This window comes from Papaver somniferum, chromosome 7, assembly GCF_003573695.1.
Source record: "Papaver somniferum cultivar HN1 chromosome 7, ASM357369v1, whole genome shotgun sequence".
Lineage (NCBI taxonomy): Eukaryota > Viridiplantae > Streptophyta > Magnoliopsida > Ranunculales > Papaveraceae > Papaver > Papaver somniferum.
This window is the reverse complement of record NC_039364.1, coordinates 265124205-265150473: the sequence shown is the minus strand read 5'-3', so window position 1 is coordinate 265150473 and position 26269 is coordinate 265124205. Positions and strand designations below refer to the sequence as shown.

General features: G+C 36.5%; 3 protein-coding genes across 3 annotated transcripts; 2 read left to right on the top strand and 1 right to left on the bottom strand.

Moving 5' to 3' along the window:
- The first annotated feature begins 4376 nt into the window (after window positions 1–4376).
- Window positions 4377–6333, top strand: LOC113293751. Its single transcript, XM_026542282.1, has 7 exons — window positions 4377–4504; window positions 4624–4710; window positions 4841–5071; window positions 5155–5313; window positions 5398–5451; window positions 5578–5724; window positions 5799–6333. Exons 1-7 carry the CDS (start codon window positions 4382–4384, stop codon window positions 6180–6182), a joined length of 1185 nt encoding a protein of 394 aa, XP_026398067.1. The 5' UTR covers window positions 4377–4381; the 3' UTR covers window positions 6183–6333.
- Window positions 6334–19552: 13219 nt separating this feature from the next.
- LOC113296520 lies at window positions 19553–20243 on the bottom strand. The gene is made up of 2 exons (XM_026544825.1): window positions 20175–20243; window positions 19553–20101 (listed from the first exon to the last, which is right to left on the bottom strand). Exons 1-2 carry the CDS (start codon window positions 20241–20243, stop codon window positions 19553–19555), a joined length of 618 nt encoding a protein of 205 aa, XP_026400610.1.
- A 2092-nt stretch (window positions 20244–22335) lies between these two features.
- Window positions 22336–25240, top strand: LOC113300328. The gene is made up of 2 exons (XM_026549549.1): window positions 22336–23058; window positions 24005–25240. Exon 2 carries the CDS (start codon window positions 24210–24212, stop codon window positions 25059–25061), a length of 852 nt encoding a protein of 283 aa, XP_026405334.1. The 5' UTR covers window positions 22336–23058; window positions 24005–24209; the 3' UTR covers window positions 25062–25240.
- The last annotated feature ends 1029 nt before the right edge of the window (window positions 25241–26269 follow it).

Sequence of the window (26269 nt, the reverse complement as noted above, 5' to 3'; positions counted from 1 at the left end):
AAACTTTCTAATAAGAAAATATATTACCATTAATGTTTTGAAAAGGTTAATTATAAGTAAAACAACAATTATATATTTTATTTTTCTTGACACAAAATTGACAATTATAAAATTGTAACTTTTAAGTCTTTTTAAGAGGATATTAAATGATTAATGGCACATTTAAGGCTTTCAGGCCGGGCACCAGGCCGGGTATCAGGCCGGGCATCATAATTAATCGCAAAACCCGAGACCGCGCAATAAATTAATCCAGGCCAGGCCGGGTGGTCCATGACGGGCCATAACAGGCTTTGGGCTACTTCGGGTACAGGCGGGCTCAGGCGGATACAGGCAGGCCGAGTATTTTCGGGTATTATTTACACCCCTACCAATAATGCCTAGATCGATACGAAAAAAAATTGGTTCAATTTGTCCGGAAAGAAACGGCTCTGATGCCAATTGTTGTGATGTCACAACAAATTGAGCAAAAGAATTGATAGAAATATCTTGATTCTCAAAAATCAAGCCATCTGGTTCAGAGAACGCAGCCATGAATCGAATTAACGATCAGAAAATGTATTTTCATAAATTGGATAAGAGTTTCATTACAGACACTGAGTATATAAACTAGGTCACTCTCTCGATATCCAACGGCTAGTAACACTCCAGCTGGGCTAATCTAAACCAACCATTACACCTGACTGAATATTACTAAAGACAAACACGTATTATTGTATGGGCACTCCTAAATATCTACTAATGGCACACATCCTGGCAGCCCCTACATTCTACACTGTGACACAACAATACTTATAATTATTACTTTAATAAATCACTCATAACTTCATCAATATAACTCGGAATTGAGTGATTCTTGACTCGTTGAATTCGTAAGCTCATTCACTAAAACATGAGAACCTTTCCAGGGATAAAGGTTATTGTCACAAAAGTCGTGGCTTAAATAACCTCGAGTATATATACATAAATGTACATTTATCGTCATAGGAATTGTTCCATAGAGTGAGCATTTGTTTGGATAGATTTTAGAAAGGTAGAATTGAACAAGAATCCAAATGAAATCAATTAACTCATACCTTTGTTGATGAAGTCCTTGTTGATGTCTTCTTGTAATCTTCAGTCTTCATCCTTCAAGAAAAGCTCTTCCTAGACCTAATCTAGTCCGAAACTATCTTTAGTATACTAAATCAAGAATGCATTTTGGCAACTAAAATTGACAACTAACTTGACATACCAACACTAATGGGTTCAACCGATCAATTCTCTAACTAAACCAATTGATGTATCGGACTTATATTCCCGAATAACAGCCTAACAATATCATCACCTCACAAGAATCTTAATCGTATGAAAGCGAAAAAAGATATTGTGGAATCACAAACGATGAGACGAAGATGCTTGTGACTACTTTTTATGTTGCCTATCGGAGATTAAATCTCGAGCCAATCTTAGAGAAGATAGTACTCAATCACCATAGAAAACAGCAATATCAGAACATGCAGCTACAGAGAAAATAGTTTGGTCTGGCTTCACAATCCTAATGAAGTCTTCGAGTCGTTAACCTACAAGGTTTTAGGAAAACCTAAGGTTAAAGGAGAATCGACTCTAGTCGCAACTAGTATCACACAGGAGGTGTGGGGATTAGGTTTCCCAGTTGCTAGAGTTCTCCTTTATATAGTCGTCAAATCAGGATTTGCAATCAATGTTATATTGGTAACAAAGCATTCAATATTCCCCGTTAGATCAAAAGCTGATTGGACTTAAGCTAATATCGTTCAACCTTTAGATCGACCTTAAATTTTACACACAAATGAAAAGTGACTTCATTTAGATATGGGTAACCGTACCTAAACGTGTACACCTTTGTTGGCTCAACAATAGTTAACCAAAGTTAGCTATATGAGCACTTTCATATCAACCATATTCATTTTAACCATAACTAGTTCAAATGACTCAAATGAAACTAGCTCTAAAGTTGTTCAATGGATTATATTCTCATAGAAGCATACAAGACACAATTGAAGCAAAATCGATTTTGATTCACTCGAATAAATTCATGAACATTATAGCCACGGTTTGCAAAAGATTTCATTCTATTATAGAAATGTATCAGTTCATGACAAACCGGTTTTAGAACATAACCTACTCAAGTATGCAAACAGGTACGCATACCAAAATAGCCGGACTAAGTTTGGATTCGCCAGTACGCGTACGGGTACGCATACCACCAAACTCAGTAAAGTCCCGGAACCTGAACCTCACGCCAGTACGCGTACCGTTATGCGTACTTAGTTCCTGGACCTTTACAAAACCAATCAGTATGCATACGGGTATGCATACTATGGTTCCTGAACTTGGATTACACATATGCAAGTACGCATTCTGTGCTTATATCCAATTGTTCTAAACTCCCATTTCAACCATTGAAATATTCTTAGAAGATGAGAATAGATGTCTCACACATACTGTTAGCTTCAAAGCAATTTTCAATTGATCGAATGATCAATACGAAACATTCCGAGTCTACATCAAATGACTGTCTCACACAAATCATGTAACATGTTACCAGGCGATTTTCACATGATCATCTTTTGAATTTCGTCAAGAATATAATATGAACTTGGTTAAAGCGAAAGCTTACCAACACATGTTTCGAGAAATAGGTAAGCGAGTTAAACTCAACTCGGAATATCAAATGTGTATAAATTGAAGTCTATATATCTATACGACTATTTTCTCAAATAGAAGATAGAGTAGATAGACTTTTGAGTGATAGATGATTTCAAGTCTCCACATACCTTTTGTTGATGAAGTTCCAAAATCTCCCCTTAGTAGTATTTTTTCTTCTTCAATCGATGAACGCCGTGAAGTCTAATGCTCAACTACACTTATTATCCTAATCCGAGACTTAGCTATAAGTAGACTAAAAATAAAGACTTATAGTTTTGGAAACTAAACTTGACAAACAAGCTTGAGATAGCAGCGCTTGCGAGTTCGACCGGGCTTTGCTCTAACATTATCAATAACTTTTTCATAATATTTTGGAATTTCCTATGCGGTTTTAGCTTGTGTATTTTTTTTTGAGATACAAGGAGGTGGTTGTGTTCTTCGGAAACATGCTAAATAATCCTTGTATCTTTTTTTTGTTCTAATAATCATACGTGTTTTGCAGTCTGTTATCGTAACAGTTTACTTCCTTATTAGCTCTTAAAATGGCTTAGCTATGGGGATCACGTTTTCCTTGACATGCGCAGCAAAAGATACGTCAAATACAATCTTATTCTCCTTGGTACTACTTCGTGATAAATAAGTAAGTATGCTTTCGGACACTAAACCCAACTTTTCCTGCATAATAATTGTAAAATTCATATGCCTCATCTTCCTCGTTGTCCTCCGTATTATAATCATTTTCTGCTCAAAGTTAAAAATATATAATAAATAATAAATTTATTAATGTTGTGCTACACTATTCAATGTACATGTGATAATTCATTTATGGATGTCATATCTTTGGTATAAATTACGCTACAAACTAAACTTAAGAGTTCATTTTTTTAATCAAGATAGAAATAGGGTTACAAGCCTACACATAATTATGCACATTTATTTCCCGTAGGTTCGTGTTTTATACCGGCATCATCACATTGATAATCGTGTTGAGAAAGTGAAACAAAATTTGGTTCCATTTTGTTTGTTTTGTATGTTTGATTGGGCAGATAAACCATAGGGTTTATTGTTTTTTATATTTTGTTATAAAGTTTTTAACTTTTAGAAGATAACTTGATAATACGGGGTTGAGGGTGGGTTACATTGAAATACACTAAGAGTTTGTGGATGGCTAACAAATAATCTATTTAACAATATATAAAATAGTTGTCAATATGGATCTGACATACGAGATGAACATTCGACAGCTACCACCCAAGAGTTCATAATAAAAGTCACATAGATGTGCGCGTGACAACAGAACTCTTTACTTATGGCTTATTCAATGCTACGGATTCTTATTCATGTTGTGGAAAATATAATATTTTTATTTTATGAGTAAGTTAACTTCGTCTCAATATAAAGATGTTCCAATGATTTTGGATGATGGGTGCAGGGATTTGAACACCAAATTAACAATTATGATCATGCTTAGTGCGCATCACGGGTTGCATACTAGTTATTGTCTAACTTTTGATTCACAAATTTTGTGGAATTTATGTCTGGTATCTTTTTGAAAATCTTAATATTAAATGGATGTAATCTATACAAAATCAAATACTACATAAATGAATAAGATTCCTTACAAACCATACACATATTACATATATATATATAATCTTATGATCAATCTTTTCATTAACTATATTGCATTTGTGAATTTTACTGAACAATTATAATGTTGAGATTTATCGACTTAGTACTCTGTCTTCTCGTATTAATAAGTCTCGCTCATGAAGAACTAATTGAAGGAAATACGATTCAAAATGTGGTGAACAAATCAATAATCAAAACCATTAAGGTGAAATGTATTGTTTTTAGTTACATCGAGGAGTATATATATATCAAATTAATCTGATGCTTTTAGACATATACTTTAACTTATCATACATAATTATCTCCTTGAATTTTATCTTACAGGTTGAAACTGATGAAGTCATCGATTGCTATGATATTTATAGACAACCGAGTCTTAATCATCCTTTGCTTTATAATCACACAATACAGGTTAATTTGATACTTGCTTTTATTTTACATATTTTTCCTCATAATATATATTTTTCAAGATTGTAAGAAATTCTTTACGAAAAAAAGAAACTTTCTAAGAATTTACCTTATTTTTATTGTCATGAAACAGATGGCACCAAGTTCGTACCCGAAAGGAATGAAACTGGATAATTTTGGGACATTTCAACTTAAACAAACTTGGCATAAGTATGGATTATGTCCAGAAGGAACTATTCCTATTCGAAGGAAAGCAAAAAACTACGATCCCATACTTTTGCATAAACATAGCCCTTTAAAATTATCACCTTATAAGACTAATGTTACATCATCGGACGACGTTAATAGCGTCCATTCTCATGAGGTATATATAGTCATATATTATTATTATTTATTTTTCAGTGTGAATATATATAGTTGTAGTAATCCACATATATGTTTTTACAGTACGCAACCATTGAGGTGGAGGGATATTTTCTAGGAGCACAAGCAAAAATCAATCTTTGGAAACCGGTTACCGAAATATACGGTGAAATGAGTATATCCCAAGTTTGGGTTACAGCCGGTCCCGACGATAATGTCAACACTATTGAAGCTGGATGGCAAGTAAGTATCCATCCAAAATAGTATATAAAAGAATTTATATCCTCTTGTGGGCAACATTTAACTTCCACCTTCATTTTTAATTAGGTGTTTAGGAGACTACATGGTGATGATTATACCAGGTTTTTCATATACTGGACGGTAAGTTAATCGCACCTCTCCTATTATATGGAATGGCATGGTGGTGAATATGTTTTGGAAGGCCATTGATTATTGTTTAGTATTGTTTTCTTCAGATAATCCGGCCGTTAATTTTATTTGCTTTAGAATGACGGATACAGGAGCTCGGGTTGTTACGACCTCATGTGTGATGGTTTTGTGCACATATCGTCAACTATCGCCCTTGGATGCAATTTCACTGAGGTTTCCACCTTCAACGGTAGCCAAAAAGATGCCACCTTTAGTATCCACAAGGTACGAAAATAGAAGCGATCAAAGTTACATGCCCTATAATCAATTTCTAACAGTAAACATTGATGATTTGGCAGGACCAAAGTAGTGGACACTGGTGGGTACAACTACAAGGTATTTTGGTGGGATATTACCCAAGTTTTCTCTTCAAAGAATTATCAAAATGGGCAACACAAGTAAGTTGGGGTGGAGAAATCACTAATTGGAAAAGTAAAGGACGGCATACATCGACTCAAATGGGTAGCGGTCATTTCCCTTCGGAAGGTGGTTTGAAAACATCGAGTTATTTTAATTGGGTTCAAGTAGTTAATAAAAATTATACGGCCGAGGACCCTGAAAATGTTGTGATACATGTTACGAATCCAGACTGCTATGATTTGAAGATTGATGATGACCATTATGATACAAATGGATACGGTTTTTACTATGGAGGGCCAGGTTATAATGATAAATGTCAGTAATTGAATATACATCATCTAAAAGTGTATTTATTTATTGAAAATTTCAGCATCAGGGTTGATGAGACAATTGGTCCACCACTATTATTTACAAACTCTTGCCTTTATTTATAATTAAGTTTTCTTGATCAATATTATTATAGGAGCTCATGGATCTATATATACTAGGTTTATTTGAAAATAAAATTTTCGTCTAAATCTCTATTCAACATGAGTTGATAGATATTAATTCCCTTGAAAGGATTAAAAATTATTTGGACGAATGGTAAAGAAGATCGTAATTTATGCAGGTTGCAGGCTAGACAATTTTTCTATTTATTTTGAAGTCGAGATTAAAGTTCAATTGATTAGTCAGACAGCTCAATCGAGGGACACTTCAGACTATCATCCTTAGGTACTTGACACAGTATAAGTCTTGGGAAACCCTGCCTTCCAGGTTAAAGTTATACATGTTAAAGCATAGTTTGGTGTTTTAGGGGAGGGGGATGTACTGCCGAAAGAGTACTTTCGAATTGAGAAATCAAAATCATACATTACTAGACTAAAAGAAATGTCTTATTTGAGGGTATTATATTTGATAGAAAAATATAATTAGTGCAAATAATTGTTTATATGCTAGAAATATTTACCAATAAAAGAAAACCTTAAAATTTTACATGTTATAAATATTTACCAATAAAAGAAAACCTTAAATAACCGACTGGCTAAAATCGTTAGCTAAAGTTGATTTTAGCTAAAGTTGGCCTTTGCCAACTGAATCTTGCAGTCAGAGCTAGTGTCGGGCAAGGATACCATGCGATAGTCTCCGTCCAACAATGTAATCGCCCAGAATTTGGCCCATTATTTGTGATAAAAATTAGATGTGACATAAAATTATTACTTCGGGAATAAGAAGTAGCCATGTGGTTTCTTAGGTTATGACCGACTCTATTTGATAGTTGGAAACCTATTATCGATCAGTTGGATAATCATTCATCTAGTTATACTCGTTCTAGTAGAGGGGAGGCAGTTGGCTGTGTTTTCAACGACCATATTGGAAGATTGCTAACAACTTATATTGATTGTTACTAAGCAGTGGGGTCATTTTAGGCCAAGTAAATGTGAATGCTGGTAGAATATTTTTGACCAGTCGGGATGTCTGATTTTCCACTAAAATCTCTAATTACCAAGTAGTGAGAATACATTCAGACCGACTCCATTTGATTGTTGGTAAAGTTTGTTAACTATTAAATGTAGAGATTTTTGTGATTACTCTTTGTGTACGTATTACTCTTTGCAATGATAATTCGTATTTTTATTCGGACCACAATAACATTTTCACAAGATGTTGACAAGTTTTTTCTCCGTCCAGGTATCTGAGAATTCATAATGGATCCTAGAGTAATGGATAAATTTTGGATGTATACCGATAGAATCCAACGACGTTATCAAGATGGAGTCGATGCATTTATAAAGTTTTCTACGCATACATACCAACAAGATATTGCGAATGGGAAACGAAAACCATACGACAAGGGCAAAGTTAAGTTTCTATGTCCATGTGTGAAATGTCTTAACCTCTACCTGCACAAGGCAAGTAAAGTTAAGTTTCATTTATATTCTTCTGGATTCATTCAAAATTATTCCGTATGGACTAAGCACAGAGAAGGAGATGAGTCATCAAGGTGGAAACTTTTGGATGGTAATGGCATCGACGGTCCACACTCTGATGAACCAACACATGCTGCAGAGACTATAAAAATGGTTAGTGCTTTATTAGGAGATAACTTTTCAAAGGATTCTGAGAAGATGCAACAGATACTCAAAGATGTTGGGAAACCCCTATACGAAGGATGTGTCGATTTTACAAAGATATATGCAATGTGTGAACTGTTTAACTTGAAGAGCAAGCACGAAGCTTCCGACAAGTTCTTTAATGAACTTCTACCACTGTTAAAATCCATGCTCCCTCCAGGAAATGAGATGATGAAAAGTACATATGAAGTGATGCAGGGCATACTACAATTCCAGAAGATTCCTCTTAGAGGTTTGGCTTCCATGGTTTCCTAGTTTCAGTCTTTCTTATTTTTCGGATTCTTTTAGATTTCCTTTTAGTTTTTTGTTTCCTAGTTTAGTTATTCTTCAAGCCTATATAAAGGCTAGATTAAGTCTTGTAAGAGCTATCTATTACTCAATCAAATTATTAAACACAAAACTTATCTTTCTTTTCTTGCTTATAGCAATCTAGTATTGCTTTCTTTTACCTTGTTCCACATTAGTTGGTATCAACCGCTTAGTTTTAGGTTTTCATCCTATAACTTGATCCTTTACATCGCTTCCGCAACACCTTTCAGTCCTTTTTTAGTTTCTTTTCGTATACAAAAAAAAAAAAATGACTGCTCAACCAGTTACTCTAGCAGCAATCGAAGCTCTCATTAAATCTCATACCGAGATTTTGGCAAAAAACATTACTGAAGCTCTTGAGAAGTCCATGGAGGACAAATTAGGGTTAAGAGATACCAAGCTTGAAACCATGCAGAATCAACTTTTGAAGGTTGCAAAACATATAAATCTAGATTTGGATATGCCTGAGCTTGTAGACTTAGAAGGAAAAACTAAAGAAGATATACTTCAGTTTTTACAGAATGATGAAGTACCTGAAGATGTATTGCGTACTTTAAACATTAAGAAACCGTATGAAGGTTTCATAGGTCATTCAAAGAAGAAGATAGTTTCTCCTGCACTTGACAGTGATGATGAAGATGAACGTGAGAACGATCTAGAGAAGAATTGGATTGAAGAACGACGTTTAAAAACTGGTCACAACCCTTACAGTTCTTTACCAGAATATAAACTAAAAGTTGATATTCCCAACTTCTCTGGAAATTTTCGTATTGAAGAACTAACTGATTGGTTCTTTGAGGTAGAAGCTTTTCTCGAATTCATGGAAGTCCCTGAAGATGCTAAGGTTAAACTTGTGACATACAAACTCAAAGGAGGAGCTGCAGCTTGGTGGGATAAGATCTGTGATGATCGTAGAAACGCTAAAAAACCGAAAATACGTACTTGGAAACGTATGAAAACTTTGATCAGGGATAAGTTCTTACCTAGAGACTTTATGCAGCAACTTTTCATCAAATTACAAAACATTCAGCAGGGGGCACGAACTGTTGAAGAATATGTGTCAGATTTTTATAATTTGGTCGCACGAAATCAACTCAAAGAATCTGAAGAACAGTTAGTTGCAAGATTCATTGAGGGACTGAATAGATTAATACAAAATGGTATGACTCATTCAGTTTTTACTATGGTCGAAGCTGTGCAGCAAGCTATTAAGATAGAAAATCATCTTATTCGTTCTTCTAGGATTTATCCATCCAGACAAGGGCGTTATCAAAATACTTACAGGGGTACCAATTCATCTCAAAACTTTTCTCCAGATACTGTTTTGAATATTCCCAGGCCTCCTTATGATGATGTTAGCCATTCACATCGACAACCTAGCCATATTGTGCCTTATACTCCACCTCTGGCTACACCTATCTTAGCCAATCCAGTTGATCTTCAGCCGGGTCAGCAGTCTCACTCTCTGCAACCAACTCCTCCTACTACAGGGAATCGGTTTCATAACAGGCAACAACAATTTCCACCGCAACAGCGAGCTAATAATGCTTATACAAAATTTCGTGGAGATAAGTGCAATAAATGTCAGCAATCGGGGCACACTTCTAGTGATTGTAGGAAATTCAATGCTTTGATTGGTGAACCTCAGTTCATTAATGAATTCACTGGTGCGCTTAATGAGTGCGAAGATGAAGACTCACCTGGTGATGACGACGAGTTTGTTGGGATGATTCGTCCATTATTTCTTACTCAACAATGCAAGTTTCAGAGACACAGTATTTTTAAATCAAGATGTTATATTGGGGGTAAAATATGCAAGATGATAATTGATAGTGGCAGTGTGGATAATTATATTGCTGATCACGTAGTTAAGAAGCTTGAACTACCAGTAACTTCTCATCCAGAACCTTACACTGTAGGATGGGTTAGTGCCTCTAGCACACAGAAGATTACTCTTCAGTGTTATGTGTCATTCTCTTTTGAGGGTTATGAAGACACAGTTCTATGTGATGTCATTAATATGACGGCAACCCATCTTCTTCTTGGCAGACCTTGGAAATACGATCTTCACGCGGTTCACAATGGATTCGAGAATACTTACACTTTTGTTCATAATGGGAAAACCAAGGTTCTTAGTCCATCCAATTCCACTTCAAACTCTTGTGCGCAGACTGATGCTATCGTAGCCACTGTTATTCGTTATTTGCACCCACAGCATTCTTTACATTCCCATGAAGATTCTAAGCCTATGATTGAGTTGACTGCAAAGGTGAAGCCCTTATTATTTCAATATAATGTTTTATTTCCAGATGAACTACCAACTGCATTACCTCCTTTACGGAATATTCAACATTGCATCGATTTTATTCATGGAGCCTCTTTACCAAACCAAGCACACTATCGCTTGAGTCCTGCTGAGCATGAGATATTACAGGGACAGTTAAATGATTTGCTTACAAAGGTTTTGATACGACCTAGCAACAGTCCTTGTGCCAGTCCTGCCTTCTTGGTTAGTAAAAAAGACAATGGATGGAGGATGTGTATCGATTGCAGAGCATTAAATCGCATCACCATTCCTTATAGATTTCCGATCCCGCGTATTGATGATATGATTAATTTACTGTCGGGCTCTATTATTTTTACTAAGTTGGATTTACGCAGTGCTTACGACCAAATACGCATTCGAGGTGGAGATGAGTGGAAAACAACATTCAAGACACGTGAAGGTTTATATGAATGGCTGGTCATGCCATTTGGGTTATCTAATGCACCTAGTACTTTTATGCGACTTATGAATCAGGTTCTCCAACCCTTTCTCAGTAAATTTGTTATTGTCTATTTTGATGACATAATAATTTTTATTCGCAGTGAACCAGAACACCTCCAACATATTTCACAAGTGTTTCAAGTTCTTGCTGGAAACTCTTTATATGTTAATTTGAAGAAGTGTACCTTCATGGCTTCTTCAGTAACATTTTTGGGATATGTGATTTCTACTGATGGTATTCATGTTGATCCTTCTAAAGTTCAAGCAATTGAAGATTGGCCAGTTCCTACTTCTATTCGTGATGTTCGTAGTTTTCATGGTTTGGCTTCTTTCTATCGAAGATTTGTGAAGAACTTTAGCTCTATTTCTGCACCTTTGACAGATTGTCTCAAGAAGGAGAAGTTTGAGTGGACGGAAGCAATGGATAAAAGCTTTATTCTTCTTAAAGAAAAGCTTTGTACGGCACCAATTCTTGCACTTCCGAATTTCAACAAGCCTTTTGAAATAGATTGTGATGCATCTGTTGTTAGTATTGGTGCAGTATTATCACAGGAGGGTCATCCAATTGCATATTACAGTGAGAAGAATTCAGATGCACAAAAGAAATGGTCTACATATGAATTAGAGTTATTGGCTCTTGTTCAATCTCTTAAGCAGTGGCATACTTATCTTATACATAGGGAATTTGTTGTCAACACTGACAACCATGCTTTGAAGTTTTTGAATACTTCTGCTAAAGTTAACAAAATGCATGATCGATGGCTTTCCACACTCAACAAATACACTTTCTCCGTGAGACATAAAAGTGGCAAATTGAATCAAGTTGTTGATGCCTTAAGTAGAAGAAGTCATCTATTAACTATAATTCGTAATGAGAGTTATGCATTTGACTATATCAAAGACATTTATCCAGAAGATGAAGATTTTGGCAAACTATGGGATCAATGCAGTTCTCAAACTCATGGGGTTGATGATTTTCTTATACAAGAAGGTTTTCTTTTTAAAGGGAATCGATTATGTATTCCTCAAGGGTCTTTACGTTTACATCTTATGCGAGAATTACATGGCAGTGGTCATGGTGGTCATTTTGGGAGAGATAAAACCATTTCCCTGATTGAAGAAAGATATTTCTGGCCATCTTTGAAACGCGATGTACAAAAGTTCGTACAAAAATGCATGGTCTGTCAGAGAGCAAAGGGTACAATTCAAAATACCGGGTTGTATACTCCTTTACCAGTTCCTGATGCACCTTGGGTTGATATAAGTATGGATTTTGTACTTGGTTTACCTCGTACTGCTAGAGGTAATGATTCTGTTATGGTCGTAGTTGATCGTTACTCTAAAATGGCTCACTTCGTGGCTTGTAAGAAATCAACTGACGCTTCTAATGTTGCTTCTTTGTTCTTTAAAGAAGTAGTAAGATTGCATGGGGTTCCAAAGTCTATCACTTCTGACAGAGATACCAAATTTTTGAGTTATTTCTGGAAAAGTTTATGGATGCGCTTAGGCACAGTTCTACAATTCAGCACAACTTCACATCCGCAAACTGATGGACAGACTGAGGTTGTTAATAGATCACTTGGGAATTTGATTAGAGCTAAGTTCCTGGATAATAGTAATCAGTGGGATGTGTTATTGCCACATATGGAATTCGCTTTCAACACTTACGTGAATCGTTCTACTGGGAAAACTCCATTTGAGATTGTGTACTCTAAAGTACCTAATCATACTCTTGATTTGGTAGCCTTACCCACTACACAGAGTACAAACACTGCAGCCGACTCTTTTGTAGACAAAGCAACTGAATTACATAATGAAGTAAAATCTAAACTGGAGAAGTCCAATTCTAAATATAAAGAGGATGCTGATAAACACAAGAGGTTTAAAACCTTCAAGGAAGGGGAGCTCGTGATGATACATCTAAGAAAAGAGAGATTTCCAGTGGGTACTTATAACAAAACCAAGATGAAGAAATATGGTCCTTTCAAGGTTTTAAAGAAGATCAATGATAATGCTTATGTTATTGATCTACCAAATGATTGGAATATCTCCAACACATTTAATGTTCAAGAGATTTTTACGTTTCATGGTGACAATGAACTTCTGGTTTGTTTGGACAACTCGAGGACAAGCTTTACTCTAGAAGGGGGGACTGATGCAGGGCATATTACAATTCCAGAAGATTTCGCTTAGAGGTTTGGCTTCCATGGTTTCCTAGTTTCAGTCTTTCTTATTTTTAGGATTCTTTTAGATTTCCTTTTAGTTTTCTGTTTCCTAGTTTAGTTATTCTTCAAGCCTATATAAAGGCTAGATTAAGTCTTGTAAGAGCTATCTATTACTCAATCAAATTATTAAACACAAAACTTATCTTTCTCTTCTTGCTTGAATTCTCTTCTCTTCTTGCTTATAGCAATCTAGTATTGCTTTCTTTTACCTTGTTCCACATTATGAAGCTAAGAAGGTGATGAGAGATTTGGGTTCAGGTTACGTAAAGATACATGTATGCATCAATGACTGCATTTTCTATAGGAAGAATTACAAGGATCACATCAAGTGTCTCACCTGTGGGGAATCAAGATGGAAAGTTGACGACACCACCTAAGAGGTGCATGAAAAAATTCCGGCAAAAGTCTTTTGGTATTTCCCAATTATCCCAAGATTGAAACAGCTGTTTCAATCAAAGAGAATTGTCGAATAATATTGTGGCACGATACCAGAAAGAAAGAAGTGGTGTTTTACGGCATCCGGCGGACTTACCAACATGGAAAAATATAGATGAAAGATATCCCATAATTTGTGATGATCCTCGAAATCTGCCGCTAGGCATTTCGGCTGACGGGGTTGACGTAAACAAAGGCATGCAAAAATAACACAGTGTGTGGAAAATTCTGACAGTGATTTACAACCTTCCGCCAGAGTTGTGTATGAAGAGAAAGTTCACCATGATGTCATTAATTATCGGTGAGGGGCCTTGTAAGGACATTGATGTTGTATTACAACCGTTTGTCGAGGATCTCAAGGAATTGTTTGAGGGAGTCGGATGTTTTGATGCGCTGAAACAAGATATGTTTACTCTAGATGCGGTTGTTTTATGGACAATAAATGATTATCCGGATCTCGGTACACTGTGTGGTTATCCCTACCAGGGACAAGATGCCTGTAAGGTGTGTCGGATAAATACTTACTATGTCAAGCTAAAACATTGTAGAAAAGATGTTTATACCGGGCATAGAAGATACCTACCATACGATCATCCATTCAGACATCAGAATGGGTTCAACGGAAAAGATGAAACTGAAAAGGCTCCGGAACTTATGACCTCGTCACAAATATACAATGAGGTAAAGTCTATAAAGAATAAATGGGGAAAGGGACGGAAGAACATTGTGGTGGAATTCGTGCAGGATAACCCTAGAAGAGGTGGAAAGATGAAGAGAATCGAAAAGACCATCGACCCAAAAAATGGGAAGGGGAAGGGGAATGATAAGGGGACCGACAGGCCCTACTGAAAAAAGTTCAATATATGGTTCGGCTCCTCCCCTACTGGCGGTATCATGTTTTCCACCATTGCATAGATTTTCATCCATGTCGAAAAGAATGTATGCGAGAGTATCGTTGGAACATTGTTGAACTATGAATTTAAGTCAAAAGACCACTTTGCGGCTCGAATGGACCTGAAGAACATGGGTTTTAGAGACAAGTTGCAACCTCGGGAAAATGGCAAAGGGGGATATATACTACCGGCAACATGTCACTCATTAAGCCCGGAGGAAAAGGACAAGTTCTATGCAACATTATCCGAGATAAAGGTTCCACAAGGGTATTGTTCAAACTTTTCAACCCTGGTGAATCGAAAAGATCGAAAGCTTATCAGACTAAAATCGCATGATTATCACATGCTAATGCAACATTTTTTGCCCATTGTGATTAAATCAATTATGCCGTAGCCAACAAGATATGCTATTATCAGGTTTTGTTTCTTTTTCAGGGCAATATCTAACAAAGAAATCAAGGTGGCAGAGCTAGAAAAGTTGCAGTCGGATCTCGTTGTGACTGCTCGAGAAATACTTTCCTCCATCCTTTTTCGACATCATGGTTCATTTAACTGTGCATCTTACCAGGGAAGTGCAAATTTGTGGTCATGTATTCTTTTGATGGATGTATCAGTTTGAAAGGTGCATAAAGGTCATTAAAGGGCATGTGCGAAACAGAAACAGACCTGGAGGAAGCATTGCTGAAGGGAACCTTGCGGAAGAGACAATTGAGATTATCATTGAGCACCAACAAAGTATGAATGATACAGTCGGAATTCCACCAGACAAAATCAACACATCTGACACTGGCGAAGATTCTTATTCTTTCAGGGGAAAAACAATGTCATTTGTTAAGTTTCCTCTTGTTGATAAGGATCTGTTTGATAAAGCGCATTTTTATGCATTTCGGAATTCGCCTGAAGTTGCTGCTTACGTTGAGTAAGTATAACTAGATCTAACCAAATAACCTCATTTCTTATTTAGTTTTTGATTTTGTGTCCGAATTTATGTAAAGATAATAACATTAATCATTGCACTGTCCAGCCGACACCAGATTTTTTTTTGAAGGAGACATATCTTGGTATGAATGATAGACAGCTAGATCAAAAACATCGTGAAGAGTTCGCCAAATGGTTACAAAAATTGGTAAGAGTTTGCAGAAAATGTCACTCTTGCTATGTAACTTTTGCGTTGAGACGGAGGCTAATCCTTATAATGTATTTCAGGTTGAGAGTGAGTGGGCAGACTTTAGGGAAAACTTCAATCAAGACTTAAGGTGGATATCAATCCCACCGAATGCACAAGTAGAGACATACGAAGCATATCACATCAATATATACTTGTTTCGCACAAAATATCATGATGGTTCCGTTAACCAGAATAATGGGGTTTACGTAGAGGCAACTGGCACGCACATTAGAAAAACGGGGATTACCCTTAATCTGGCGGATTATTATGGTGTTTTACAAGACATATGGATGCTGACATATCATTCGCTGAAAAAGTGCCACTTTTCAGGTGTAAATGGGTTACCAAAGCAGGGGTCTCAAAAGACAAACTTGGCTACATTTTGGTTGAGCTTGATAAGTTGGGACTCCAGAATGATCCTTTCATTGTATCCTCCCAAGATAAGCAGGTATTTTATGTGTCAGACCAGGAAATTAAAAAAAAAGTCTATTGTGTTAGGTGCACCTACCCAAATGTGGAAATATGTTGGTGATGAAGTCGACGAGGAATTTAGTACCGCAGTTATTTGTCGGAATGAATATAAATTGCCGAAGGTAGATAAAGTTGACCTGCAAAGGACATCCAGGGAAGATTACTATCGGGACGACATTAAGGGTGGAACTGCAAGGAAAGCACCAGCACCAGCAGCAATCCCTGCTTCTCAAACGACTGCATCTGAGCAATCATTTCCAAGGACTAAGTGATAATCAAGCCAGGTGACAGAATGTAGTTGTTTGTGTTTGCTAATAGATGAATGATTAGGTTGGAACATTTTTTGGTTTTTGTTTAAGGAACTGGTTAGTGTAAATTATATACTCTTAGCCTTTGTTTTTGGTTTTGGGTTATACTATTTTGGTAATGATGATCATCATGGTACTGAATTTGGTACAAATTTAAGTAAGCACTTTGGATTTTCTTGTTATCTAGAGAAAGAATGTATGAATTGTTGAAAAAAATTGATTCTTAAATCATGGTGGGGTTTTCTATGTAAAATTACAGATGGGTTTTAGCAATGTTGGATGAGTTTGGATTCGGCTATACTGATTGTTGAATTAATATTCTGCCATGCTAGGATTTGTAGTAATAGTACTAGGATTGCGCATAGATTTTTTTTGGACTTGGGCCTAAAATAGTCTTTGAATTAATCTTACTCCAACAACATTTTATAAATTGGAGTAGTACCCTATTTTCTACCATCTTAAACAACATTTTTATACCCTATTTATTCACTAATTTAGTCATTCCTACCTATCTATACTTAAAAATTATTGGAATTTTAGAATCATACACCAAGAACATTGCTTGTTTGTACATATCATGTTCATAACACTAAACTAAATTATTCATGTTAACTAGTATGAATAGCACGTGTGTAAATGATCTCTGAATGTCCTCCACTTGTCGCAACACATATAACTTTCAAAATAGAAAAGTCGATTAGACAAGTCACAAGAGATATAATTTGATTTATGGAGAATCGAAACAGTGGTAGGGGGTAGTTTTTCTCATTGAAAAGGTGAGAATTCATTGGGAATCGAACCAATTAAGGCTTGAAATGATGTTTTTTTTCTTCATTATCATTATCCCAATTGCTTCCCTTAGAGTCCAACCCAGAAATTCCATTTCAAATTTGAGATTAAGAGAGGGAGACAAAAATTCATCCTGAATTCATCCTGAATTTTTGAGAAAAATCTGTCAGCAATCCATTGCAATCAAAATTCATCTGAGAAGCATTCAACACCAAATAGATATATTCCTCCTAGAGCAATATCTCTGATGCACCAGTGAAGAATGATAATTGCAGCCAATTGGTTAAAAATTAATATCTCCGAGAATTAGGGTACTACATCATCCACTTTCCGGATTCAGCAAATGCCTCCTAGGGGGAGAAAAGATCCTCCATTTCAATATTGTATAACTGAACATGGAGAAAACAGTGGTTGCGGAGGGAGTGGTGCAGTTGAAGAAGAACCAATGGCTACTGATAACTGTGAAGAAATCTTGTCTGATGTAGATTTTGATCCTGCTGATGGTGTTAATGATGACTTCGTTGACGCGGGTGTTGGTGGTGCAGCGACTGCCGGACCCGGATCCATTAGGACATGGCGCATGCGGGATGGCTGGGTTGTGACTGTTGAATACCCTACCGAAGGTACGTATGTGATTAATGAGGGGGTGGTGCTTATTGGTCTTAAATATGTTGTGGATGGAGGGGGAAGATATGGATTTGATACTATCACTTTGCATGTTGCCTCAAGAAGAGAGCTTCTTCATCGGTTTGCTCAGCCAATACCCGCTCATGGAATGCCCTATACCCTGCTTCATTATGTATGTCCTGCAGTTGGCAGAGCAACATCCAGAATAAATGCATTTGTGGAGGCAGGTAATGGTCAGCGAAATCCATCGAGTGCAATACCACCAGAGCAACTAGCCGAGCCAGCACCAACACCAGTCCCTGCTTCTCAAACGACTGCATCTGAGTAATCATCTCCAAGGGACTAAGCGATAATCAAGCTAGGTGATAGAATATAGTTGTTTGTGTTTTAATAGATGAATGATTAGGTTGGAACATTTTTTGGTTTTTGTTTAAGGAATTGGTTAGTGTAAATTATATACTCTTAGCCTTTGTTTTTGGTTTTGGATTATACTATTTTGGTAATGATGATCATCATGGTACTGAATTTGGTTCAAATTTAAGTTAGCAGTTTGGATTTTCCTGTTAACTAGAGAATGAATGTATGGATTGTTGAAAAAAATTGATTCTTAAATCATGGTATGGTTTGTATGCAGATGGGTTTTAGCAATATTGGATGAGTTTGGATTTGGCTATACTGATTATTGAATTAATATTCTGTCATGTTAGGATTAGTAGAAATAACTAGGCTTGCACATAGATTTTTTTTTTTTTAGAATTGGGCCTAAAATAGTCTTTGAATTAATCTTACTCCAACGACATTTTATAAACTGGAGTAATACCTAGTTTCTACCATCTTAACCAGCATTTCATATACCCTATTGATTCACTAATTCAGTCATTCCTACCAGTCTCTACTTTACAATCACTGGGATTTTAGAAGCATTCACCAAGAACGTTGCTTGTTTGTACATCTATTGTATTCAATCCATTACTACTGAAATCAAAAGAGCAAGAAAAACTGACAAATTTCTTCAAACCCTTCAGATCTACATCCATCACAAGTTTAATACTACTGAAAATTCAAACAACTAGAAGAACACAACTATTTTAATTACATCTAAAAAAGCAAACAAAATACCAATTCTAAACACCCAACAGGCTACCAGTGCCATTACAACTTTCTTTTTACAACCAAAATTCAAAGCTGCAACATTACTAATCTACCTGACATAAAAGGTTTACCCATCATAACCACTGCAACTCTCCTAGTTGTTATCCAAACAATGCACCTGCTGCAAAATGAACCCTAAAATCACCTTACATCTTCTAAGATCTTCATCAACACCATGCATCTATCAAACAAAAAATAACCACCAAATGTCTGAAATTGAACCGCATTCTCCATACACTTCTTCAGCAACATAAAGTACCATCAATATCCCCACAAGTTTTCACGAAGATGCACCAGAGAAATAGTAATCAAAATATCACATTACTCAAGTTCTAAGGGATTTGACAGTACCTATAAGGCAATCACCAAGAATTGCCATCACTATTGCTGTTGTAGTTTAAATCATCATCTTCATAGTAGGCACCAATACCATCATCATTGTCTCAATGTGTAGGGACCCTGGAGATCATCATCTTCGGTTTCTTCTTCCTCATCTTCTGCTTCATTGCAAACCACCATCTGACTGCCGGAAAAAACAGGCTCCCCATCGAGGTCTAACCCAGGAATCTCCTCTCCGTCAGAATCCACGTTTAGGGGTTTTGACATGGTTCGAGCACACTTACGAGGGTTTTTCTTCTTTTCGGTGAGATAACACTTGTACATCACATCTTCAAACTCTTGCCTTTTCCTCTTCTTCCTCTCTGCCTGTTTTTCTCTCTCATCTCTCTTTATCGAATCATCACTGTTCTCCTCATCTTCTACTCCTTCACAGTTATTTTCTTCATCTTCACTATCACTTTCAGTCACGCTGCGAGTTTTCCCCCATGAACACTTCCACCCTCCTCGTCGTTGAAGCTTCTGCTTGTGTCGACGTGCCTTTTTGGCATCCAACTTTCTCATCCACAACTGAAATTCCACATCATTTTCAACCCTTAATCTTTCAAATTCTTCTCGCTCCTCTTGTTCTTTCTTCCTTATCTTCTCCTGATTCAGAAAAAGGAATCAACCTTTCAATCTTAGAGCTTGATAAAGTCCCAATTGTCAACTTTGCACGTACCATTGCATCTGAATCGGGTGGTGGCTCGTTGTGATTTCCATTTGCTGAACTACTAGTATTCTCTGCCATTATCTGTTTTATTAATCTCTATTTCTATGATTTCTTCTTTTGGTATAATAATCCGTTTATCCCCCTGCCTTGTTTAATGAATGGTAGTAGCTTATCCATAAATGGTCTTTTATGGAGCTTGGTCAAGTGTCTGTCGCTTGGATATTAACGCCTTTTCAATGCCATGTGCACCCTCTTCAAAGTCGTCATTACTCTGCTAAACCATATTTCCAAATCCTAAATCTAATCTCTTAATTTATTATCTTTTACTCCAATTAAGAGGTGCATTGTTAGGTCAACCGTTTGGTTTTATGCATTCATAGAAGGCAAGTCTATCAGATGAGTTATTTATAGCAATTCAGCTACAGGTTAACTTGACAGAGCATCTTGGACTTGTTTTTGTTGTTGTCATCTTGTTTGCTGTTGAATCCATTAAAACACTTAAGCACCAAAATTTTTAAATGGATTCAGCAGCAAACAAGAAACAACAACAAAACCAAGTCCAAGCATTAGTACTATTATTTGGGATTAATGGGGTGAAAGAGTAGTAAAGGAGGAGAAAATGGAAATATAGGTTTGGGGTAAAAGGGATAAGTGAGTTGCAGAGCATGAGGAGGAAGAGGAAGAATTTCTTCTTTGTGAGTTGCGGAGCATCAAATGATTCATCTATAGATTGTAACTATCCTTTGGTCCCTATGGAATAGCAGAAACAGGTTATTATAACTAATCTTAAACAACTATAGATGGGCATCTTGGTGGATTGATTCGTCTTGTTACCTACCTCCTTCGAGTCGAGACCATGCATTCTAATTTGGGCAGAAGCTTTTTTATTTATTTTTTGAAAGTCAGTTAATGACTGTTGGGATGGAGAAGAAAAATGCCCTCAACAGAGCTGGCCAGTGTTGTCGCAGTTACAACCCATTTCATGTATATCCATACCCAGTAATAAATAGAACTGACATGTCTATAAACGCACACTATGGACACGCATACTAGCGTGTCTAATAAAACCAACTTTTTAACCACGCATATAAAACATCGTGTCTATAAAGCGTATATAATCCACGCATATAAAACGCACAACGTGTCCATAAAACGCACAGCGTGTCCAATAAACCGAAATTTTTAGCCACGCAATAATTCAACCAGTTTGGCTATAACATGCCCACTATGGACATGCATACTAGCATGTTTATTAAAACTAACTTTATAGCCACGCAAATTAACCAGCGTGCCTGCAAATCGTACACTATGGACATGCATACTGGCGTGTCTAATAAAACTAACTTTTTAAACACGATTCAAGTGTTGTGACTATTTTTATGGACACACCACAACTGGTTAACGTGGTCATAGACTGGTCTATAAACACGCCCAATCAAAAATTAAAAGTTAACGTGACTAAAACGGTTGATATTTGGACACACTGCTAACCCTGGCGTGGCTAAAAGCACTTCTATTAACACGCCCATAGAACGTGGCGTGTTTATAGGGTAGAAGTACACCCTATAGACACGCCAAAACCAAAAAGGCGTGACAGGAAAATTTATATCTGGCGTTGCTAAAGGCCATTTCTGTACTAGTAATAGAATGTTTAACCCACATATAGTTTTCTTGCAACAATCTAAAATCAACTCGGACAGGATCCTCAAGCATATTAGAACCCTCAATTTTCCTAATCATTATTATGTCTCATCTATTGGTAGAAGTAGAGGTCTATGCCTCTTGCGGAAGGATGGTTTTGATCTAGACATAATCTACCATGACAACAACATGATAGAGTGCTTAGTTCAGAGTGATCCTGCTAAACCAAAATGGTGATTATCGTGTGTGTATGGATCCCCTATCCACAAGAAAGAAAACAACAATGGAACTTCCTAAATTATATTTGCACCTTTTATGAGATATCTGCTCCTTGGATTCTGGTACCCTTCATGAGGATGAGAGGGTTAGAAACACAAGTTCTAGCTCCTTTTCATCGACAACTAGTCAAATAATTCAAGATGTTGGGTTGAATGACTTGGGATATCATGATGACTAATTTACTTAGACAAGTAACAAGCATGGCACTGGTAAAATTCGTTCTCGTCTTGAAGAGGTCTCATAAACTCAGATTGATTACCTAAGTTTTCCAAGTTATGAATCATAGTAATAGTATAAAATCAATGCCAGGCTGGTCTTTCAACCGAGTATCAAATTTAAAAGAAAAAAGAGGACTAAACTGGTTTAGTCCCTCACATTCATTCATAAAGAGGACTAGGATCAGACCAAGATTCTCTGCGAGCCTCACCGTGGACACAATCATATCCCACTGTAAATAGCAAGAGAGAGAGAGAGAGAGAGAGAGAGATTCTAAAACTCACTTACAGCCTTCTTTCTCTTCCCCAGTCCACAACCCTGATCATCGATCCTCTACTCCTCATGGAGATCGATTTCAGAAATCCCAAAAATTCCCCAAAATCAAAAATGTCCTCCGGGATTGGGATATCGTTGCCTGGTCCATCATCTACCTTCCACGTTCGTATTGGCAAGAAATTCAACCATGTCAAGTAATGGTATCCCAAACGGAAAAATTAGGGAAAAGAAAAAAAAGAGTTTGATGTTTTGTTTTTACTACCAAAACGAGCTCCTCTTCTGCTTTATGACCCAGAGGGAAATTTCCTTGGACTAGGGTTGGAAATTTGGTGACATCATTAAGAAATCCACTCACTCTCTCTCCTCTCAACTTAAAAACCCAAAGATTTTTAGGGTTTCAATCATAAAGAGTTTTCTATCAGTTCCTTTGTGGTTCAAGGAAGGAGGTGTTGTTTTCTTCAGGGATCTTGATAATTTGAGTGTAAGAAACCTTGAACTCTTTGGTTTACCTGGATCTTTGCATTTTTTGGTTTTGGTTTTGTTTCAAAGTTGATTTTTCTGAGAATGTCTAGTTTGTTTCTGCTAATTTGGAAACTACATTCTGCTGAGTATGATTTTGCTGTCTTGATTATGTAGATACTGAATATGTTTGGGTATTTCTGCATAATTTTATTTTGGGTGGTGGAATTGATTTTTCTTGGGATCTGAGTATAATTTTGCGCTGGATGTTGTTATTTGTATCCAATTTATGTTCATGAAGGATGATGTGAAATTTTGTTTGGTTCGAATTGCAACAAGTTTTTCTGGGTTGTATAATTGATATAACTTCCTGTCTTTGGTAAGCACCATAATTGGTTTATGGGGAGACTACCTGTTTAGTATTTTCATTTTGTTTGTTTGTCTTTATGATCTCTATTAAGTTGATTTTTTTTAACCTGCCAATGTTCAGTTTTTAGACTAATTTAGGCATTAGTGTTATACTGCATCTATGTATATCTTTAGGATTATGTTGGTTTGGATGAATTTATTTGAGTTTTGAAGTGAAATGATTGTAGTAGGATTTAATTTTCTTACTAGATCTTTATGTTTTCTCTATGGCAACCATGAGTTCTGTGGTTGACGCTGTTGGTTTGCACATTTGGGAAAATGACCATAAGGGATTAGTTGGAATGCTTTTTTGTGAGGTTGTTCATTACCTGCTTTAGTCGTTTGAAGCACTGTAGAGAGATGAATGTTGAAAGCCTGAGACATGATTTTAATTTTGAGTAACTGAGGTTGTTTATTACCTGCTTCACTGAGTAACTTGTTGAGTTGGATTGGTTTGGTGGTGTTAATGAATTGGAATCTAAATTAGTCATGCTTTCAATTTTGATTACGCTGAAATTCATCTGAACTGATAATTGTTGTCCTCTGATTTCTTTCACCAGTGAAACCAAACAGCAATTGAGCTCTTTACTAAGACAAAAAACCTCAAATTCTTGGATGCAAATCAAATCATCGGCAAAACAGTGAAAATCCCAGCAAAATCACCTTCATTAAATTTCTTTCTGATTACCCTAATCTTCATTCTCCCACTTTCATTGACTCAATTGTTGTTTAAAGGTTCATTCCTCAACTTCTGTGTTACCTTTTATGGTTACTTTTCCTGTAAATCATCATCTCCTTCGGATTTCTTCTACTTTCTTTCTCTTCCTCTTCTCTCTTTTCTCTACCTCCGCTATTGCTTTCACAGTAGCTTCTCTGTATGCATCCAAATACATCTCCTTTGTCTCCACTCTCTTTGCAATTCCTCGCATATCTAAACATCTTATAATCACCTTCTTTTACGCCTTGCTTCTCATAATCATCACCTACTTGGCCGTCTTCATTCCTGCATCCGTCTTACGAGCTTTGTTAAATATTAATGAAGGAGCTCTGAGGTGGGGTTTTATTATCATATTTGGTATCATACACCATCTTGTTCATTTGTATGTCGCAGCTTTACGGCATTTATCCAGTGTAGTCTCTGTTCTTGAACCAAATTTGTATGGCTTGGCAGCCATGAAGAAGAGTAAGCAACTCTTACAAGGGAGAACTATAATTGCTATGGAACTTGTGAATTCTTACTTTACGGCTACATGGGTTATAGGATTGTTGTTAGGGTATGCGATGCAGTTTCCTATACATTTCATGGTTAAGATTTTGTTGGGATTGCTGTGTTTGTTCATGTTGGTGGCAGTTAATCTCATAGGGCTATTAGTTCAGAATGTATTCTTCTTTGCCTGTAAAGCTCACCACAAGGAAGTGGTTGATAAGAATGTTTTGTTTGATCATCTTTGTGGGTATGATCACGACAGAGTGGGTTATAAGTCTGTAGCATTGATTCCTCCTGGCACTGGCAGTTTGAAGATGCACAAAGATCACGGCAGAGTGGGTTATCAATCTGTTGAAGTGAATGGTAATACTGACTCTACTATCAGGATGCAGATATTGATTGAAATATGACACAATGGGATACCAGAATGTTTAAATTGTAAGGACCAAAAACCTCTCATCTTTAATGTACTATCTAATTTCCAGTAATGTAGTGTAGCTTGCAGACTATAACAGGCTTAGATGTCTCTAACGGTAATTGCTTGTACCTGGACTGGTATTTTAATGATAGTATCCTACTAATTACGGTATCATGTTGCAAGTTCGATTCATTTTGAAATTTGAAACCAAATCATATACATGACTGCATGATTTGCTCAAGATGAGTTCTGATCTGCGGACTCATTTTGTGAAAAGTGACCTGCTGCATCATTATAATAGGCTTGGAAGATTGAAGCGGAGCTGCTCCTTTGCCTAATAAGGCTTCCCTGGTACTGATGGTGGCGTATCAATACCCTCCGGTACATTTGTGCCACTTGATGTCATTGCAATTAGTTGAAATTGTTTTCCACCTTTTACAAGGTCTGTTACCGGCCAAGTTTGGCTTTAGCCGTTCACAATAACTAGCCAAGCTAGTCTCTTTTTTTTTTCTTTTCCTTGTAAAAGAGAGAAAGATCCCAAGTTTTGCTGGTCATCTATTTTGCACTAAACTTTCAATCAAGTTATGAACATTAAGGGGTTGTCAACACAAAATTAGGATACTTAGGAATAGTTTAATACTAATTGGGATGGTACTAAAATGGGGATCCTCTTTTACTGAAGTCCTATAAAGCTTAAAGCTAAAGTTTGGACTTTGGAGTAAATTCAGTTGCAAGTGCATGAACAAGTCTTTTTGATTTTCACTTGAGAGTATTCTGAAGGGTCTACTTGGTGTGCCAATTCCTATTAGACTCCATCTAGTCTGTCTAGGTTACTATGTAAACCATTAAGGCTCAACTGCCACCACTACCATTAAGGCTCAATTTTTCTCAAGCTTCCTGTATTAAATCAAGAAGCAGTTTTACTTGTGTCACCAAACTTTTGTAGACCGTGGAATTTACACACAAGTAAGGAGGGCATATTAAAAAAACAGAATACAACAAAGATGTTTTTGATTTTGGTCACTTAAACAACAAAAAAAACAACTGATAAAAACTTGAATCACTTAGAAGCACCACCACCAACCTAACTTATTAATTAATGCTTCAAAAAAAAAAAACTAACTTATTAATGCCTTTATATCCTCTTCAAGTAAAGTAAATTAAGATAGCACTAGTGTGAGTCAGTTGCATACTGTGATT

Bases quoted from the DNA above. Each gene is read 5' to 3' on its own strand.
- LOC113293751 (XM_026542282.1), top strand. From the start codon at position 4,382: ATGTTGAGATTTATCGACTTAGTACTCTGTCTTCTCGTATTAATAAGT. The intron at 4,711-4,840 runs GTTAATTTGATA...GTCATGAAACAG, and splicing joins TTTATAATCACACAATACAG to ATGGCACCAAGTTCGTACCC. The intron at 5,725-5,798 runs GTACGAAAATAG...ATGATTTGGCAG, and splicing joins CCACCTTTAGTATCCACAAG to GACCAAAGTAGTGGACACTG.
- LOC113296520 (XM_026544825.1), bottom strand. From the start codon at position 20,243: ATGGCAGAGAATACTAGTAGTTCAGCAAATGGAAATCACAACGAGCCA. The intron at 20,102-20,174 runs GTACGTGCAAAG...TTTCTGAATCAG, and splicing joins CACCCGATTCAGATGCAATG to GAGAAGATAAGGAAGAAAGA.
- LOC113300328 (XM_026549549.1), top strand. From the start codon at position 24,210: ATGGTTACTTTTCCTGTAAATCATCATCTCCTTCGGATTTCTTCTACT.